The sequence below is a fragment of the Sinohyriopsis cumingii genome, chromosome 18 (genome assembly GCF_028554795.1).
Source record: "Sinohyriopsis cumingii isolate HCF-2022 chromosome 18, ASM2855479v2, whole genome shotgun sequence".
NCBI classification, from domain to species: domain Eukaryota; kingdom Metazoa; phylum Mollusca; class Bivalvia; order Unionida; family Unionidae; genus Sinohyriopsis; species Sinohyriopsis cumingii.
In genome coordinates this window covers 8818449-8835930 of record NC_142978.1, presented here as the reverse complement: position 1 = coordinate 8835930, position 17482 = coordinate 8818449, and the positions used below count along the sequence as shown (strand labels likewise).

At 34.2% G+C, this 17482-nt stretch overlaps 1 protein-coding gene across 1 annotated transcript in view; it reads left to right on the top strand.

The window, feature by feature from the left end:
* Positions 1 to 16190, top strand: part of LOC149776044 (calpain-7-like) — a 91331-nt gene extending 75141 nt beyond the window's left edge. Inside the window, exons 20-21 of the mRNA XM_089942175.1 lie at positions 2291 to 2383; positions 6098 to 16190. Coding sequence (XP_089798301.1) covers positions 2291 to 2383; positions 6098 to 6242 — 238 coding nt within the window. The 3' untranslated portion in view covers positions 6243 to 16190. The remainder of the gene's footprint in view (positions 1 to 2290; positions 2384 to 6097) is intronic.
* The last annotated feature ends 1292 nt before the right edge of the window (positions 16191 to 17482 follow it).

Below are 17482 nucleotides of genomic sequence, written 5' to 3'. Positions count from 1 at the left end.
GGTGTTCAAAATGTTTTTTGGGATTTGTCATTGGGTTATTATCCTTAGGATGAAATCTTCTAAAATGGTAATATTTTTTTCTTTATGATAGATGTAGAACAGAGAGATCAAAAGGTCAATAGTGGTCACTGAGTAAGTAGGTCATGGTCCATCTAAGACTTAAATTCAGCATGTACCTGTCAGCTGAGTTGATATTGCAGCAGTCAAGGACAATATTGGCGAAATTCACCATACATATGGCACACAACAGATCATGTGGTACATTGGCATGTAGGACGAACTAGAGCACACCATGTGGTACATTGGCATGTAGGACAAACTAGAACAGATCATGTGGTACATTGGCATGTAGGACAAACTAAAACAGACCATGTGGTACATTGGCAGTTAGGATGAACTAGAACAGACCATGTGGTACATTGGCATGTAGGATGAACTAGAGCACACCATGTGGTACATTGGCATGTAGGACAAACTAGAACAGACCATGTGGTACATTGGCATGTTGGACAAACTAAAGCAGATCATGTGGTACATTGGCATGTATGATAAACTAAAACAAATGTAGTAAATTGGCATGTAATACAAACTAAAGCAGATCATGTGACATGTAGGATATACTGAAGCTACCAAGAGCTTATTGCACAACTTATTCTAAAGTGAAATTTAAAATTATTTCTTGCATTTATGATAAAAACAGCAGAGCTTTTATTGGTTACAAATATGTACTGGTCCAAAATGAGAATGTTTGGTAATTATTTTAATTTTATTTTCCAATTCTTTTTTATGGCAGACTTTTTATAACTAAGTCATCTGATGTAGTAACTTTATCAGCTTACATTGTAGTAACTTTATCAGCTTACATTATAGTAACTTTATCAGCCTACATTGTAGTAACTTTATCAGCTTACACTGTAGTAACTTTATCAGCTTACATTGCAGTAACTTTATCAGATTACATTGCAGTAACTTTATCAGCTTACATTGTAGTAACTTTATCAGCTTACACTGTAGTAACTTTATCAGGTTACATTGTAGTAACTTTATCAGCTTACACTGTAGTAACTTTATCAGCTTAAACTGTAGTAACTTTATCAGCTTACATTGCAGTAACTTTATCAGCTTACATTGTAGTAACTTTATCAGCTTACATTGCAGTAACTTTATCAGCTTACATTGTAGTAACTTTATCAGCTTATACTGGTGTAACTTTATCAGCTTACATTGCAGTAACTTTATCAGCTTACATTGTAGTAACTTTATCAGCTTACATTGCAGTAACTTTATCAGTTTACATTGTAGTAACTTTATCAGCTTACATTGTAGTAACTTTATCAGCTTACACTGTAGTAACTTTATCAGCTTACACTGTAGTAACTTTATCAGCTTACATTAAAGTAACTTTATCAGCTTACATTGTAGTAACTTTATCAGCTTACACTGTAGTAACTTTATCAGCTTACACTGTAGTAACTTTATCAGCTTACACTGTAGTAACTTTATCAGCTTACATTAAAGTAACTTTATCAGCTTACATTGTAGTAACTTTATCAGCTTACACTGTAGTAACTTTATCAGCTTACACTGTAGTAACTTTATCAGCTTACATTGTAGTAACTTTATCAGCTTACACTGTAGTAACTTTATCAGCTTACACTGTAGTAACTTTATCAGCTTACATTAAAGTAACTTTATCAGCTTACATTGTAGTAACTTTATCAGCTTACACTGTAGTAACTTTATCAGCTTACGCTGTAGTAACTTTATCAGCTTACATTGTAGTAACTTTATCAGCTTACACTGTGCATCTTTTCATATTTTTATACTCATTTTGTATATTTAAAACATGTATGATATAACAAATGATATTCTTTATATATTTTTTGTAAGTTTTGTTAATATTATGTAAATAGAGGTATAATGTATAGTCACTTATATGAGGCCTTTCTAGCCCTCTTTCTGTGTGTGTGTGTGTGTGTGTGTGTGTGTGTTCAGCTGTCAGGAAAAGCAAAACCAGCCTTTTTTTTTACAGATGTCCTGTATGCAGGTTCATCTTTCAAAATTGGTTTTTGAACAAATGTCATATACTGATTATTATTTTATTATTATATTTAATTTATAGACTACTGCCTTTGGTAATTCATAAATTACACATCATTTTGAAGCATTTGTTACGCACCTGAATTCCAACAGTGCATCTGTTTACATTTCCTACTGATTAACTAATTCTGTTTATTTACATTACCAATGCGAATCTTAAAAGTGTTACCAATTTTCTGACTTGTAATAGGGAGTACAGTGTGGGAGTGGAGGCCGTTACCGTTAGCGAGACAGTGCCAAATGCGCCAGGTTCATTCTCCAAAAAGCCCTCAGGAGATTTCAGGTAATAATAATAGTAGATATACTGTGAATGCATTACTTTGGCAAGGGTACCAGTTTTAATGGCTGTGGAGATTGCTACACACCACAAATTAAAGACCACGACAAACAATAATCCATTTTTGGAATTAGTTAAATTATTTCACCAATCACCTGTGTTGACAGGTAAACCATAAATAGAGCAGATGCCTGTTGATGATCAGATAGTGATCTGAATTTGATCTGATTTAAACTCTTGTGATCTTGTGATTTGCTAATGATCTGATATTGTAAGATGCAGCAGCAGATCTAAGTTCTGACTTTCACACATGAATAAACACAGCAGAAAGCAGCACTGGGGAACTTCAGCCCTTGATTGCAGGATACCAGAGAAAGCAACAAAGAACAGTGAACTGACTAGAGAACTTAGATCTGGAAAAGAAATCAAACTGATCACAGAAGGAGTACTAGGATTAGTACCTTACATATGCAGAGACATGATAAAAATAAAGATGGTGATTATTATGAAGGTTTGCAGTTGTTGTTGTTGTGGATCATAACACCATTTTTCAGCACACGATAGGCTATACATGGCGGCCAGTATTAATGGTGGAGGAAGAACCCGGGAAAACCCCAGAAAGAACCACCAACCCACGAGAAGCTACTGGCAAGCTTTCTCACATACCCACATTGGCTTAATCCGAGACTTGAACCACCGCAGACAGAGGTTTGCAGTTGTAGATGTTTGAAATTCCCCAAAATGAATTTGATGAATGAATTCTGTGTAATAAAAAATATAATCCTTACCTCATTTCTCTCTGAACTTGGTGATCCATTCATTTAACTAGAGTACATGCCTAATTCGTGAAGGTAGAGATGCATTGAAGGATATTATGTAGGCCATTTTTTGTAAAAGCCACCAAGATGACACTGACAGCATTGATGAGGTCTCCTGTAAGCCTGTGTTAAAGATGCCAAAAATACACTGACAGCATTAATGAGGTCTTGTGTGGGAGTATTAACTTTCTCCATTAGTTGTCTATAGTCATATGCAATTTAGAAGAAATCCAGCCATCTTACAAATCCAATTGTTGTCCAATTAGTTGTCTATAGTCATTTGCAATTTAGAAGAAATCCAGCCCTCCTACAAATCCAGTTGTTGTCCAATTAGTTGTCTATAGTCATATCCAATTTGAAGAAATCCAGCCCTCCTACAAATCCAGTTGTTGTCCAATTAGTTGTCTATAGTTATATGCAATTTAGAAGAAATCCAGCCATCCTACAAATCCAATTGTTGTCCAGTTAGTTGTCTATAGTCACATGCAATTTAGAAGAAATCCAGCCCTCCTACAAATCCAATTGTTGTTCAATTAGTTGCCTATAGTCATATGCAATTTGAAGAAATCCAGCCCTCCTACAAATCCAATTGTTGTCCAATTAGTTATCTATAGTCATATGCAATTTGAAGAAATCCAGCCCTGCTACAAATCCAATTGTTGTCCAATTAGTTATCTATAGTCATATGCAATTTAGAAGAAATCCAGCCCTCCTACAAATCCAGTTGTTGTCCAATTAGTTATCTATAGACACATGCAATTTAGAAGAAATCCAGCCCTCCTACAAATCCAGTTGTTGTCCAATTAGTTATCTATAGTCATATGCAATTTGAAGAAATCCAGCCCTCCTACAAATCCAATTGTTGTCCAATTAGTTGTCTATAGTCACAAGCAGTTTAGAAGAAATCCAGCCCTCCTACAAATCCAGTTGTCCAATTAGTTGTCTATAGTCACATGCAATTTAGAAGAAATCCAGCCCTCCTACAAATTCAATTGGTGTCCAATTAGTTGCCTATAGTCATAAGCAATTTGAAGAAATCCAGCCCTCCTACAAATCCAATTGATGTCCAGTTAGTTGTCTATAGTCATTTGCGATTTAGAAGAAATCCAGCCCTCCTACAAATCCAGTTGTTGTCCAATTAGTTGTCTATAGTCATATGCAATTTAGAAGAAATCCAGGCCTCCTACAAATCCAATTGTTGTCCAATTAGTTGTCTATAGTTATATGCAATTTAGAAGAAATCCAGCCCTCCTACAAATCCATTTGTTGTCCAATTAGTTGTCTATAGACACATGCAATTTAGAAGAAATCCAGCTGTCCTACAAATCCAATTGTTGTCCAATTAGTTGTCTATAGTCGTATGCAATTTAGAAGAAATCCAGCCCTCCTACAAATCCAGTTGTTGTCCAATTAGTTGCCTATAGTCATATGCAATTTAGAAGAAATCCATCCCTCCTACAAATCCAGCTGTTTTGGAGCATTGTATTCTGTTGTGAACACTAAAAATAAAATAACTGCAATCAAGAGTACCAAATATTTCCACAGAATGGCTGCCATCGTTGATGCCTTCAGATACTGCACACTTTCTGTGGGCAGTAAAAGTAATGAAAATACGTGGAATATTATTTTGTATTGCAGACATGGCAAGTAGTCCCAATAAGCAGCATGGGAACCATCCCAGATAATACTAATTTTTGAATACAAATGTGGTGGTGCTGTGTGATTCTGGCTGAATAAAGCAAGGTCCCCATTCAAGAGGGAGACCACTGTACTTCCCTTTTGTTTACATGTAATCTGGAAATGAATTGGGTACAGATGGCGAAAGGAAATGAGAATAAAGCAAAAAGTGATGGTTCATTTATCCATAGAGAGTTTTAGTATTCAAAGAATTCCAGAAATATTACAAATAAGTTAGCTTACAGGACAGAAATTTTAAAATGGGTGTAAAATTACTAGTTTAAAAGAAAAGTGCATGTCCTTGGAAAATTATGCAAGGATTGACAACCAGCTGTTATGTGTTGTTAAAAACATCCTCAGAAAATCTTTGAAGGTTTTACAAATACTTTTATAACAGGATATCATTGAAATTATCAAAATCACCTTTGAATAGATGTTTCAGATTACATGGATATAAGAAGAAAATTGTGGTATCAAATTGTTGATTAGTAAGTGCTTGGATTATTGTGATAACAAACTTGGGATTATTTTAAGTTGATCATAAGGTATGTATCACAACATGTGTTGTATTGAAAGCATTCTACCATTGTACATATCACAACGTGTGTTGTATTGAAAGCACTCTACCATTGTACATATCACAACATGTGTTGTATTGAAAGCATTCTACCATTGTACATATCACAACATGTGTTGTATTGAAAGCACTCTACCATTGTACATATCACAACATGTGTTGTATTGAAAGCATTCTACCATTGTACATATCACAACATGTGTTATATTGAAAGCACTCTACCATTATGCATATCACAACATGTGTTGTATTGAAAGCACTCTACCATTGTACATACCACAACATGTGTTGTATTGAAAGCACTCTACCATTATGCATATCACAACATGTGTTGTATTGAAAGCACTCTACCATTATGCATATCACAACATGTGTTGTATTGAAAGCACTCTTCCATTATACATATCACAACATGTGTTGTACTGAAAACACTCTACCATTATGCATATCACAACATGTGTTGTACTGAAACCACTCTACCATTATACATATCACAACATGTGTTGTATTGAAAGCACTCTACCATTATGCATATCACAACATGTGTTGTATTGAAAGCACTCTACCATTATACATATCACATTGTGATGTAAGCAGTGATACATAACAGTTTCCTAACAATATGCTTTATCTCTTTTTTTTTTTCAGGCGTGGTTACTGTGTATTGCAGCTGGACAGAATCTCAGGAGGGGTGTACAATTTGACACCCTGTACATTCCAAGCTGGTCAGGAAGGTCATTTCTTTCTGGATATCAGTTCATCTGCACCATTTACACTATCACAGTTGCAGTGATCAATGCAGGCAAATCAGAGAATTGCATGACTTGAAATCCAGAGGAACGAGACTAAGAAGACATTTACTAACTTCAGGGATCATGCAGGTTTTTTTCTGGTATCAGTGATCCGCAAACCCCAAAGGGGCATTGAAGCCCAAGCCTAAAGGGTTGGGGTTTCAGCACATTCATGGGATTTGGCAAACACTGATACCAGAAAAAACATGTATGATCACTGTCGTTGTAAAAGAAGGAAGAAAAAACTCTGAAATTATCAGATGCAGTTTAAAGTTTTCCTGGTGAAGGTGCTGATTTAGTACATAGGTTTTTTACTTATTCTCTTTCCGGGGCAGTGCATGCTCTTGATTTAGTACATAGGCTTTTTACTTATTCCCTTTCCGGATTAGTGCATGCTCTTGATCAGCCATTGTAAAATAGTTGATGTTTATGAGGATCTCACAAGAGAGTCAGCTTGACAGTTTGCAAAGTAATCACTTTTGTGAGTTTTTGGGCATAATATGTCATATCTGAGGAATGAAGCAACTGCTGTATGTACTTGGCAAGTGAATATGTGAAACTGAAGATTCTGATTCATCTTTTGATTGAGACATACAAACCTGTTATTGATACATACACACCTATTACTTTGGAGCAGGTTTATTTGTAAATCTAGTTTGCATGCTTTGTTTTTCTATTGCTTTGTTTTCAGCTAATACACTTAATGTTAAATGCAGAGTCATTTGTTTTGGGTGATGCCTGGAAAACAAATGGGTATCACAGCATACAAGGACGTCAGAGCCATGTGAAAAATGATACTGACACATGGATGCTGCCAAATTGGTAAACCTTGCCCAACAATGCATTAGTTGTATAACATATATTGTTGTTTTTTGTATGTCTTTTTTAATGTTAAATATTTTCTCATCATCATCAAATGAAATATTTTATAAACTCTTTAGGGGCATTTCATTTTTCTGATGAGTCAGGTGTTTAGTAGAGTACACTACTAAAACAGACTGTATATCACAAATGTTTACACTAGCAACAATTATAACTGACTTATGAAGTCTTAAATCAAATCTGCTTTGCATGCTTTGTTTTTTCTATTGCTTGGAATGAACATAATTTATCTCGCCAATAGAACAAATCTAATTACCGTACTCAGAAAAAACCAGTTCTATGTGACTACAGAATTTAACTGGATTGCATGTTTTCAGCTAATACACTTAATGTTAAATGCAGAGTCATTTGTTTTGGGCGATGCCTGGAAAAAAGATGGGAATCACAGTATACAAGGACATCAGAGACATGTGAAATATGATACTGACACATGGATGCTGCCAAATTGGTAAACCCTGCCCAATAATGCATCAGTTATATAAAATTTATTTTATGCTAAGCAGTGAATTACGTAATTTTCTAATTAAAATAATATTGATATTTCACTGTAGTGAAAAAGTAACAATACTTTTTCACTACAGGAACTACTTTTTGGGGTCAGAAAAATACTTACCTCCCTTTGATTTTCTGTCAGTGAGCTACTTTTTCCTTATGTACATGTCATTGTCATCGCTGTGGCATCTGCAACCAAAATTACTTGTGGTTGTTTTCTTATTAATAATCCCTGTCTGTTATCCTTAAAACTTGTAGTTTGTTATTCTGGAAATATCAGTTAATTTTTATCAATCTGATATGGAACTAATTTTGTGCACAGGTACACGTAACACAGCAGAACATGTACGGTAAACAGCTGACATTACCATAAGAAATCTGCTAACTCACTGTGTCACAAACTTTAGGTAGCCAACGTATGTGAGCATAAAATAAAAAGAATATTTGCTTGAAACGAGTTAACAACGGATACATTTCATCTTGTGGGTGAAAAACTCTAGTATTTTCACTCGTGGATTCGCCACTGTTGAAAATACTCAGTTTTTCAGCCACTCGATGAATGATATCTGTTATTCACTCGTTTCAAGCAAATATCCTCTATATATTGTTGGGTTTTTGGGGTCTTTTTTTAATGTTAAATATTTTCTCATCATCATCAAATGAAATATTTTTGTTTCATCAGCTATCAATAATTTGTTCTGATAAACTCTTTAGGGGCATTCAGTTTTTCTGATGAGTCAGGTGTTTAGTAGATTACACTACTAAAACAGACTATAGCTCAAAAATGTTTACACTAGCAACAATTATAACTGATTATGAAGAACTTATTCCTTTTAGGATCAAATTTATTAAAAGAATTTCAATCTACTAGGCATATTTTTTATGAATCCAGATTTTCTGGCCGCCATTTTAATAAACATCTCAAAATTTCGCTCTCAGATTGAAATTGTTGATTATCTATCTTGTAACTTGATTATTAACATTGATTTTCTTTGTGATTGAAGTACATTCATAAAATCGGGAAATTTCTATAAAGGTGTCTTACCATAACTATAGAAATGTTATGGTTTGTCTCAGACTATTAGGAATCCACAACAATATTTTACAAGAATAAAAGTGTTTCCATGTGATAAATTTAATACTAAAATGAAAACTTGCATCCTTTCCATTATATCTTCCCCGGACAAAAGTTATATTGTCTTAAGTTTCCTAAACCACATAATACAAAATCTCAAAGTTTCGAAATTTAATGCAACCAGGGGCCTGGATTCACAAGATCTGGTTTCTGTGACTGGATCCAGATACTTACGTTTTCCAATTTACAAACTGTAGGCATTATTTAAAAACTGAACATCAAGTACCTCATCCATGCTGATATCTACTAACAATAATGAACTTTGCTATTATGGATTCTCCAATTAAAAAAATGTCCACTTTAGATATCCAAAGACACAATTGTGTTCCTTTATTTATGTAATACACAGCCTTAATCAACACTTTATTATTACTAACACTTTGTAAGGACTCTAACATTGTTCATTATAGCAAGAGACCATTAAACAAATTATTTCAAATGAAAATTTATCGAAATATCCCTGTTCTGTGGATCTGTGCCAGATGGAGTTTTGGGATGTTTCCTGACATAATGGATTGCAGTGATTAGTTACACTGTATGATCCATCTACTTTTGGGTTTGGAAGGATTTCAGCCCTTTCATGCATATGGCATAATGTCAGTTTCCTTTTGACAAATATAGATATAGCATGTGTTACTAATAACAGTAACAAGCTATATTGTGTTGTTAAAAATTAACCATTGGTCTTTCAAAGTCAATATTTTACATCAAAGGATGCAAATCAAATGGAGGTAAATCCAAGCATAGTTATGACTGCTTCGTCTCGACTTTTGAATTGCTATAGCTCAGACAAAGCATTCATAGTGATATCCTCCTTTCTATTTAATTTCTATTTTTGATCATGCTGTAAATGCATGTGTATATTAGTTTTAGCTTTGCTGGTCATAGACCAGAAAAGCTTACTGGCTAACCTGTTGCCCATTATCCATACATCCACTAGAAAAAGATTGTTATTGCTTCTTCTCCTAAAGTAGACATCTTCTAACAGTAATGAACTTGCGATTATGGATTCTCCAATAAAAAGAATGACCATTTTAGATACCCAAAGACACAGTTGGGTTCCTGCTTGGACATTGTGCTCATTTTAGATATCCAAAGATACCATTGTGTTCCTGCTTGGACATCTAGTAAGGCCATCACAGTGGCCAGGGGCCCCGAGTGGCCGAGTGGTCTAAAGCGCTCTCCGTTACGGATCACTACCATCTCACCTCTGTCTGCGTGGGTTCGAGTCTCGGATTCGGTCAATGTGGGTATGTGAGAAAGCTTGCCAGTAGCTTCTCGTGGGTCGGTGGTTCTTTCCGGGTTCTTCCTCCACCATTAATACTGGCCGCCATGTATAGCCTATTGTGTGCTGAAAAATGGTGTTAAACCGTACAACAACAACAACACAGTGGCCATCTTGAAAATCTTGTCAATTCTCCTAAATGGATAGTCATAATATCATCATGGGGTTTTCACTAAAAGACTTTTTATGATGTCTGTTTTGTCCATAATGAGAATGGTACCAAAGTAAAATCCATTATGGCTACCACAGCAGCCATCTTGAAAATCTTGTTATTGCTACTATACAAGAATTAAATATCATATCAACATGAGGTTCTCATTATAAGACTTCTTGTCATGTTAATCCTATATGTAAATGTTGTAAATGTGCCATCCATCTACCACTGTAGCCATCTTGAAAGTTTAGTTATGACTATTTCTCCTGAATGGAAAGTCTTATAAACAGGGGCTTTCACCAGAAGACTAATTATGATATCTAGTTGCTTCCACGTGAAAATAGTCCAGAGAGGTCAAGCTAGACCTGAATTTTAGAGAGAAGTGACTTCTCCTTATGGACAGAAAAGAAAGAGAGAAGTGAGAGCAAAGCAAGAAATGTAATATATATATATAGTATGTGTGTGTGGTGTGGCTATCATATTTAAATTATGTCCTCTGTTTCTCAATATGCATATTATTTTTATTTCAAAAAGAATTTTTTTGTGTTGTATGCATATTTTAAACAAAAAGTATACAAATGTATCATGTTTATATGCAGTGTCTTTTTAACCATATCACTTTAAAGGAACACAGTAAAAGTATACACTGTAATTAATTTTTACTTTTAGGAGTACATTGCAGTATTGTAATTGCAAGTTGTTAAAAATGCCTAATCAACAACCACTTCAACAAGAAATTTATTTTACTTTCTAAAACTTCAGTATACAGTAGTAGTTGACAATATTTCTGAACTATAGTTTGAAACAGCCCTTACAGCATGTACATGAGACCACATGCATAACTGTCTTCACACCAGTGTTTGTCTTAATTTCATTGTTGCTGATAAAACATTACCATAACTATTCATCAATGGCAAACTAAAGCGTAAAAGTTAAATAAACTTGACCCTTGTTTTTCAACTAAATTGACACAGCCAAGAACAAATATGGCACTACGCATGACGTGGATACATGTTTTTAGAAAGAGGGACTTTCTTAATATAACCACTGACTTTCTAGCTTTGGTACAACAATCCATTGATAGGATTGCAAATTTATGGTTTTAGTAATTCTGTACATACTTTTAATTACATCATGTATTTGATAATATTTGCTTTACTGTTTTTATCGTATCGACTTAACAGCCAAACATGTTTCTGACCTACATAATTATATTTTAGGCTGAATCTTCTGTGAGATAATATTTAGACAGTTGCTTTCTATGAATTGCATCTTTTCCTTAATTTATTTGCCCATTGATTAAAAAAAAAACCCGATTATCTAATGAAGAAATACTTTGTAGACACAGTGACGTCTGCCATTATTGCCCCATGACAGGTTCATGACTTTGTTAACGGAAAATCTGAAAAGTCTTAAACTACAGTCACTCAACGTAAGTTGAAAAATCAGAGAATAAAGTTGTTTTTGCTTTTCTAACAGAACAAGGCAAAGTATAACTTTTTTAAGGGGATTTTATCGTCCACTTTGTCAGGTAGCATGACACCTGTGAGCTCAAATATGGTTTCCATGGCAGCCATCTTGCATATCTTGTTGCGACTCCTCCAACTAAATGGAAAGCCATATTAACTATTTTTTCACCAGAAGACTTGTGGTATCTAGTTGAAAATGGTGCCAATCTTACATCCAGTATGGCTGTCACAGCAGTAATTTTAAAATCTTATCACTCAAGAGTATTGGAGATCGTCTCAATATTTAGCAGTTAAAAATGTGTGATTTTGAATTACTGAAAATTTATTTCAGACTGCAGAGTATTAGTCCCTTGAAGGGATACTCATTGATTTCATGGCACGCATAAGTAGAAGAAAATCAAACTGGGATCTTCATGTTGAGACAGTATAAATGCTTTCCTCCTTTCCATAAATTTCAGTATGAACAAAAATGTAATAAATAAAAATAAAAAAAACACAAAAACTGAAACCCACAAAGATATATAACTGTACAGTTGTTCTTTAAATGCTTATAGCACCTGTTTCTGGTGTAAAGGGAAAAGAGTAAGCATGAAAACTACAGCTGAGGATGAAATTCAGGACACTAAATTCAAACAATGATTGAATCTCCTGTTTGCATTACTGTATTTTGCCATATTGTGTTATACAACTCAATTACATCCTGGCAAATTGAGTCAGTCAAGACCATTAGAATTTTCACCTCAAAGGACAAATTAATGATAAGTTAGCTTTTTAAGAATTTTATCAAATGCAAGATATTTCATTATTGAAGCTTTGAATCAGTAAAACTTCCTGCCAGTCATTTCAACCAAAGACCCATCCAATTTCTCATACATATGTAGATGATTTGCATTCATCAGCCATATTTTCTCCATTTTTTTTAGGTGAGGTAGAAATTAGTTGAAGCATATTTGCGACATAAAATTGTTACTTATAAAATGCATACATTGAATAGTAGTTTTTAGTGGAAAAGATTGTGCAAACAGGATTCATCTTTAATTAACTCAAATTTTGTGTTCATTTAAATTTTAATATTTATATGCATTAGGCACTTGTATGCATCTCAAGGGTCTGTTTTAGAGAAAATGTTCAGTTTTAATTATCATGCTTCGTGTTGAACATTATGTACAGATTAAATGATTTCAAGAAAAGATTGACCTTTTGGTACATTCCTGAAAATTGACATTAAAATTAATGAAGAGTTACATTTGCAAACTTAACTGCATCACTAAGGCTTGGCGTGCTGTTATGTGTGAGGGTATTCTAGTTACATTTGCAAACTTAACTGCATCACTAAGGCTTGGCGTGCTGTTATGTGCGAGGGTATTCTAGTTACATTTGCAAACTTAACTGCATCACTAAGGCTTGGCGTGCTGTTATGTGCGAGGGTATTCTAGAATGATCTGCCCTTTCCTTAATGTAGAAGCATACGATTGGTCATTTCTGACAGCACTGATTGATTACATATATAGCATATGATCACAAATTGTGATCGAAAACAGAAAAAGGGCTATTAGTTTCATTAATTTTAATTTCTAAGTGAAGAAAGATACAGAAAAAGGGAATCTACCGATATGTAATGGTTTCTTTGTTTGTTTTTGCTTTTTGCAAGGTGACTGCAAGGAATCAGATTGAGAATTCTTTTAAATATGGAAAAAACAGTTTAGACGCCATTTAAGCAACCATCAGAGGAAAATGGGAGAGAGAAAATAATATTGAAATGACTTATTCATCCCTTTACAGAGGGTACCGAAATATAAACTGCAAAGACGTACTGTTGTTAGACCTTTGATTTATAGTTTTACGATGGAGAAATAAGAGCAGCAAATATTAAGCAGAACCTGATGAAATATTACCTTAAGAAATAAAAGGTTACATTTTAAGGGACAGATATCCCCATGTACCATTGAAAGGAACCACAGTTTATTTTAAGAGCTGCTGTCACTTTTAAGGGACAGATATCCCCATGTACCATTGAAAGGAACCACAGTTTATTTAAGAGCTGCTGTCAGTAGAATGGTGATTTAATGACTTTATATTTTAAACATGGCTGATTTAAAATGATACAAGTTACAAAATATGCTGAGATCATGTTTCGATTTGAAAAATGTGTTCTTTATTCCACTGATATGTCACTTCCACATACATATTGGGCAGGAAATATCTGAACCAAAATCTGTGAGGATCATACTTTTATATGTAGTTACTGTATTTCTAAAGTGTTATAGAAATGAATATGTGGTTTTATGGGATTTTAGATTCATAAACAAGTTTAAATAGAGACCTCCATATTTGGCCCTTAAAGTTTAGTACGTATAATAGATAAGTTCTTTTGGTTATGGTAGATACATTCCAGTGACCCACCATAACATTTTACCAACATAATGTTATTTGATATAATGCAGAATAAAGTGAGATGGGTCTGTACTATGATCATCAACCAGTCAGGAGTAAGTTTTCACAAGTGCAAACATAAAGTAAATACTGTACATCTTTTATGATAAACCCAAGGATCGTTCCTGTTGTCTGCCTCTGGTCTATTATTAAGCATACCACACCAACTGTATTCAAACCAAACCCTGTTCTCTCAGCACAAACATTTGTGATTTGGGGTGGTAATCAGTCAGTTAGGGGCCATAACTCCAGAAAGTATTTCTGGAAAAGCTCCCATTAGGTCTTCTTAACAAAGTCTCCTGCATAATTTTAATGCAGACTATCAAGTCCTTCAAAAAGATCTTGAGTGGAAAGGACATTTAAGGGCAAAGTTCTTTGTCTGCCAAGGACTATTACTCCATGAAGTTTCACTGGTAAATGTTGAAAATTGAATAAACCGCATACTTGATTTTAACCCATGAAGTCCTTCAAAAGTTCTTGAGTGAAATGGAAATTTTACTGTAATGTTCTAAGTAAAACAGAGGCCACAGTTTCATTAAAACTTGCCAGAAAATGGTGACAAACACACCCAGAATTTCTTAACTCGAAGCATAGTACCAAATTTAATTTTAATCCATGAGGTCCTTTAACAGCTGTGATGGAGATGACGTCATATGAGTTAGATATGCAAATCATTCCCAAGGTTTTGCAGAATTATTTCAAGTTTTAAGTGAAAATTCTGCATTCTGAGTTATATCAACAAAATTCCAAAAGATCTTGACTTTCAGGGTATAAAGTTTTCAAGATTTTCTGTGGACACGGGGGGGGGGGAAGAAAAGCACACAAGTGCCAGCACAAAAGACTAGTACATAGCATATAACTTCTCAGTGCAGAACCATGTTAGTATCAAGAAACAAGTCAGTTAGACTAAGTGGTTGAAAAACGGCAACAGAGATGAAGTGAAAGAAAATATGTATATAATTTTCAAATTAAACTAATGTTTATAATTATTGTTTCAACCATAAACTTTGATGGAACTCAGAGCCTTAGAATTAGACAAATGGATATGCCATTTATTCTCTTTTGGACCATAATTGTTATTGACTTCAGCAGGTTAATATAGGCTGATTGGTAAACACTACATGGACATTTGTGCGGGCTCAATGCTACATGATGGCTAGTCTAGTCTCATTGGTATATGCTACATGATGGCTTGTCTAGACTCTGGTATATACTACATGATGGCTTGTCTAGACTCAATGGTATATGCTACATGATGGCTTGTCTAGACTCTGGTATATACTACATGATGGCTTGTCTAGACTCTGGTATATGCTACATGATGGCTTGTCTAGACTCTGGTATATACTACATGATGGCTTGTCTAGACTCAATGGTATATGCTACATGATGGCTTGTCTAGACTCAATGGTATATGCTACATGATGGCTTATCTAGAGTCATCATTGGTACATCCTGCATGAAGATTTGTATAGGCACATTGGTAGTTGTTACATGAATATTTTTTATAGGCTTATTGGTTTATACTATATAATGGTTTGTACAGGTTTATTGGTATATACTACATTAAGGTATGTATAGGCTCATTGGTGGATGTTCCATAAATTTTTGTATAGGCTCATTGGCAGATGTTACCCATCCCTTGGCCTGTATAGATTATGAAAAACTATTGCTAGGACTCCTCATTAGCAAGCATGAGTTTGGATATTTGCATAATGAAAACAACCACATGTGTAAAACAGTATGCTTCCTACCAAAGCTATGGTGGGTGTAAGGACAATACCATAAATTTGAAGGAAAAAAAAAGGGATTTTGAAAAGCAGACCTGACTACTTTCTCATAATTGAAAGGTTTTATGCCAGTTTAGTTTGTTCAGTGGATAAATAAGAATTCTTGTTGCTGTCATATTACACACAAGTGTATAGTATTTTGTTACTATATTTTACCTTGCAAGAATATCATGTATAGTACATGTTTGACAATGCATTGTTTTGAGGGATAAATGTGTGAATATATCAACACAAGTCATGATGACAGTATCTATAATATTTCTCTTGTCTGTGATAAACTGTCTCTTTGAATAAATTTATTTAACTTGCATATACCTTTAGCTTTTTGTTTTGGCAAGTCAAACTATACTCATCTCAGTTCTGAATAAAAAATTTTTTAATAATGTACAACTTTCATTTAGAAAACAGTTGCAGTGGATAGGTTTCAATAAAACAGCCATTCATTTGTCTTTTAAAAGCTGGTAGGTGTGTACTGAATATTGTAGACTGATTCTCTGTTATAATGAAGTCTTTGTTTTTAGAGGACATTTCTGCAACAATATATAAGACCATAAGTGGGCTCAACATGGTTCAACTGTCTTTCATAATACAACAGCTGACCAGATCACTATGCAGGTGTATGTGGTATTGTATTACCAAAGTCCTATGTAAACTACCATATTCAGTGCAACACCCACATTGTACACTTGAATAAATATTTGGGTAAAATTCTTGAGGTTTAAACTCATATATAGTGTTTTTACAAAGAAACCTTGTCAATGAAACTCTTCCATCAGACTATAAATAAATAAGTTATTGCATAAAAACCTGTGCAACAACATCTGGATAGAGCTTACCTTATACTAAAATGAGTGAATGTTCTAGATAAGAATAAATAATTGTATATAGCCTAGAACTAGTTAGCTTATTAATGATTAAAACAAGTCTTAGATTACTGCAAATCTCACAATTTTAGAAAGCAAAAAACTATGTAATCTAATTTTGGCTAAAACAGTTTGCTGAAGAGATTTGTATGATTTAAAATTCTAATGAACAAATCTTTTCTTGCAAAAATCAAAACAATCCCCTCGAATTTGATGAACAGAACCTTTTATGAATTTACTGTGGTAACCATGCACACTGTTGATACTGTGGCCAATTAGTGCTAATGAGACTGGTACCTCCATATTAGTGAAGCTGTTGTCCATCTTCACAAGAATTTGTTGCTTTCATACATGTACATCACTACCAAATCAGAGAGCAAATCATACCTTAAAACTATCAGTCTTTGGTGACATAATTAACCCATGGTTGATGCAAACACACTTTTTGTTTGGTTTTCCACCATTATCTGAATACTCAGAATTCCCCTGGACTTGAACTCTTAGTTTCTTATTTGTTAACTAATGGTACTGATAATTGTGAAAGAACTAATTGATTCAAGTCAAAAGAATGTGAATGTCACATCATTTCCACTACTAACCAAAAATGTTGCCCACATTACATTTCAGGTTAAGCAAATTCATGTGCAAAATGGAAACACTATCTTCAAAAACCATAAAATTACCCCGTGTGCAGCTAACCCAATGTGGGCCTGACTACAAAGATCAGAGATTGGTGTCA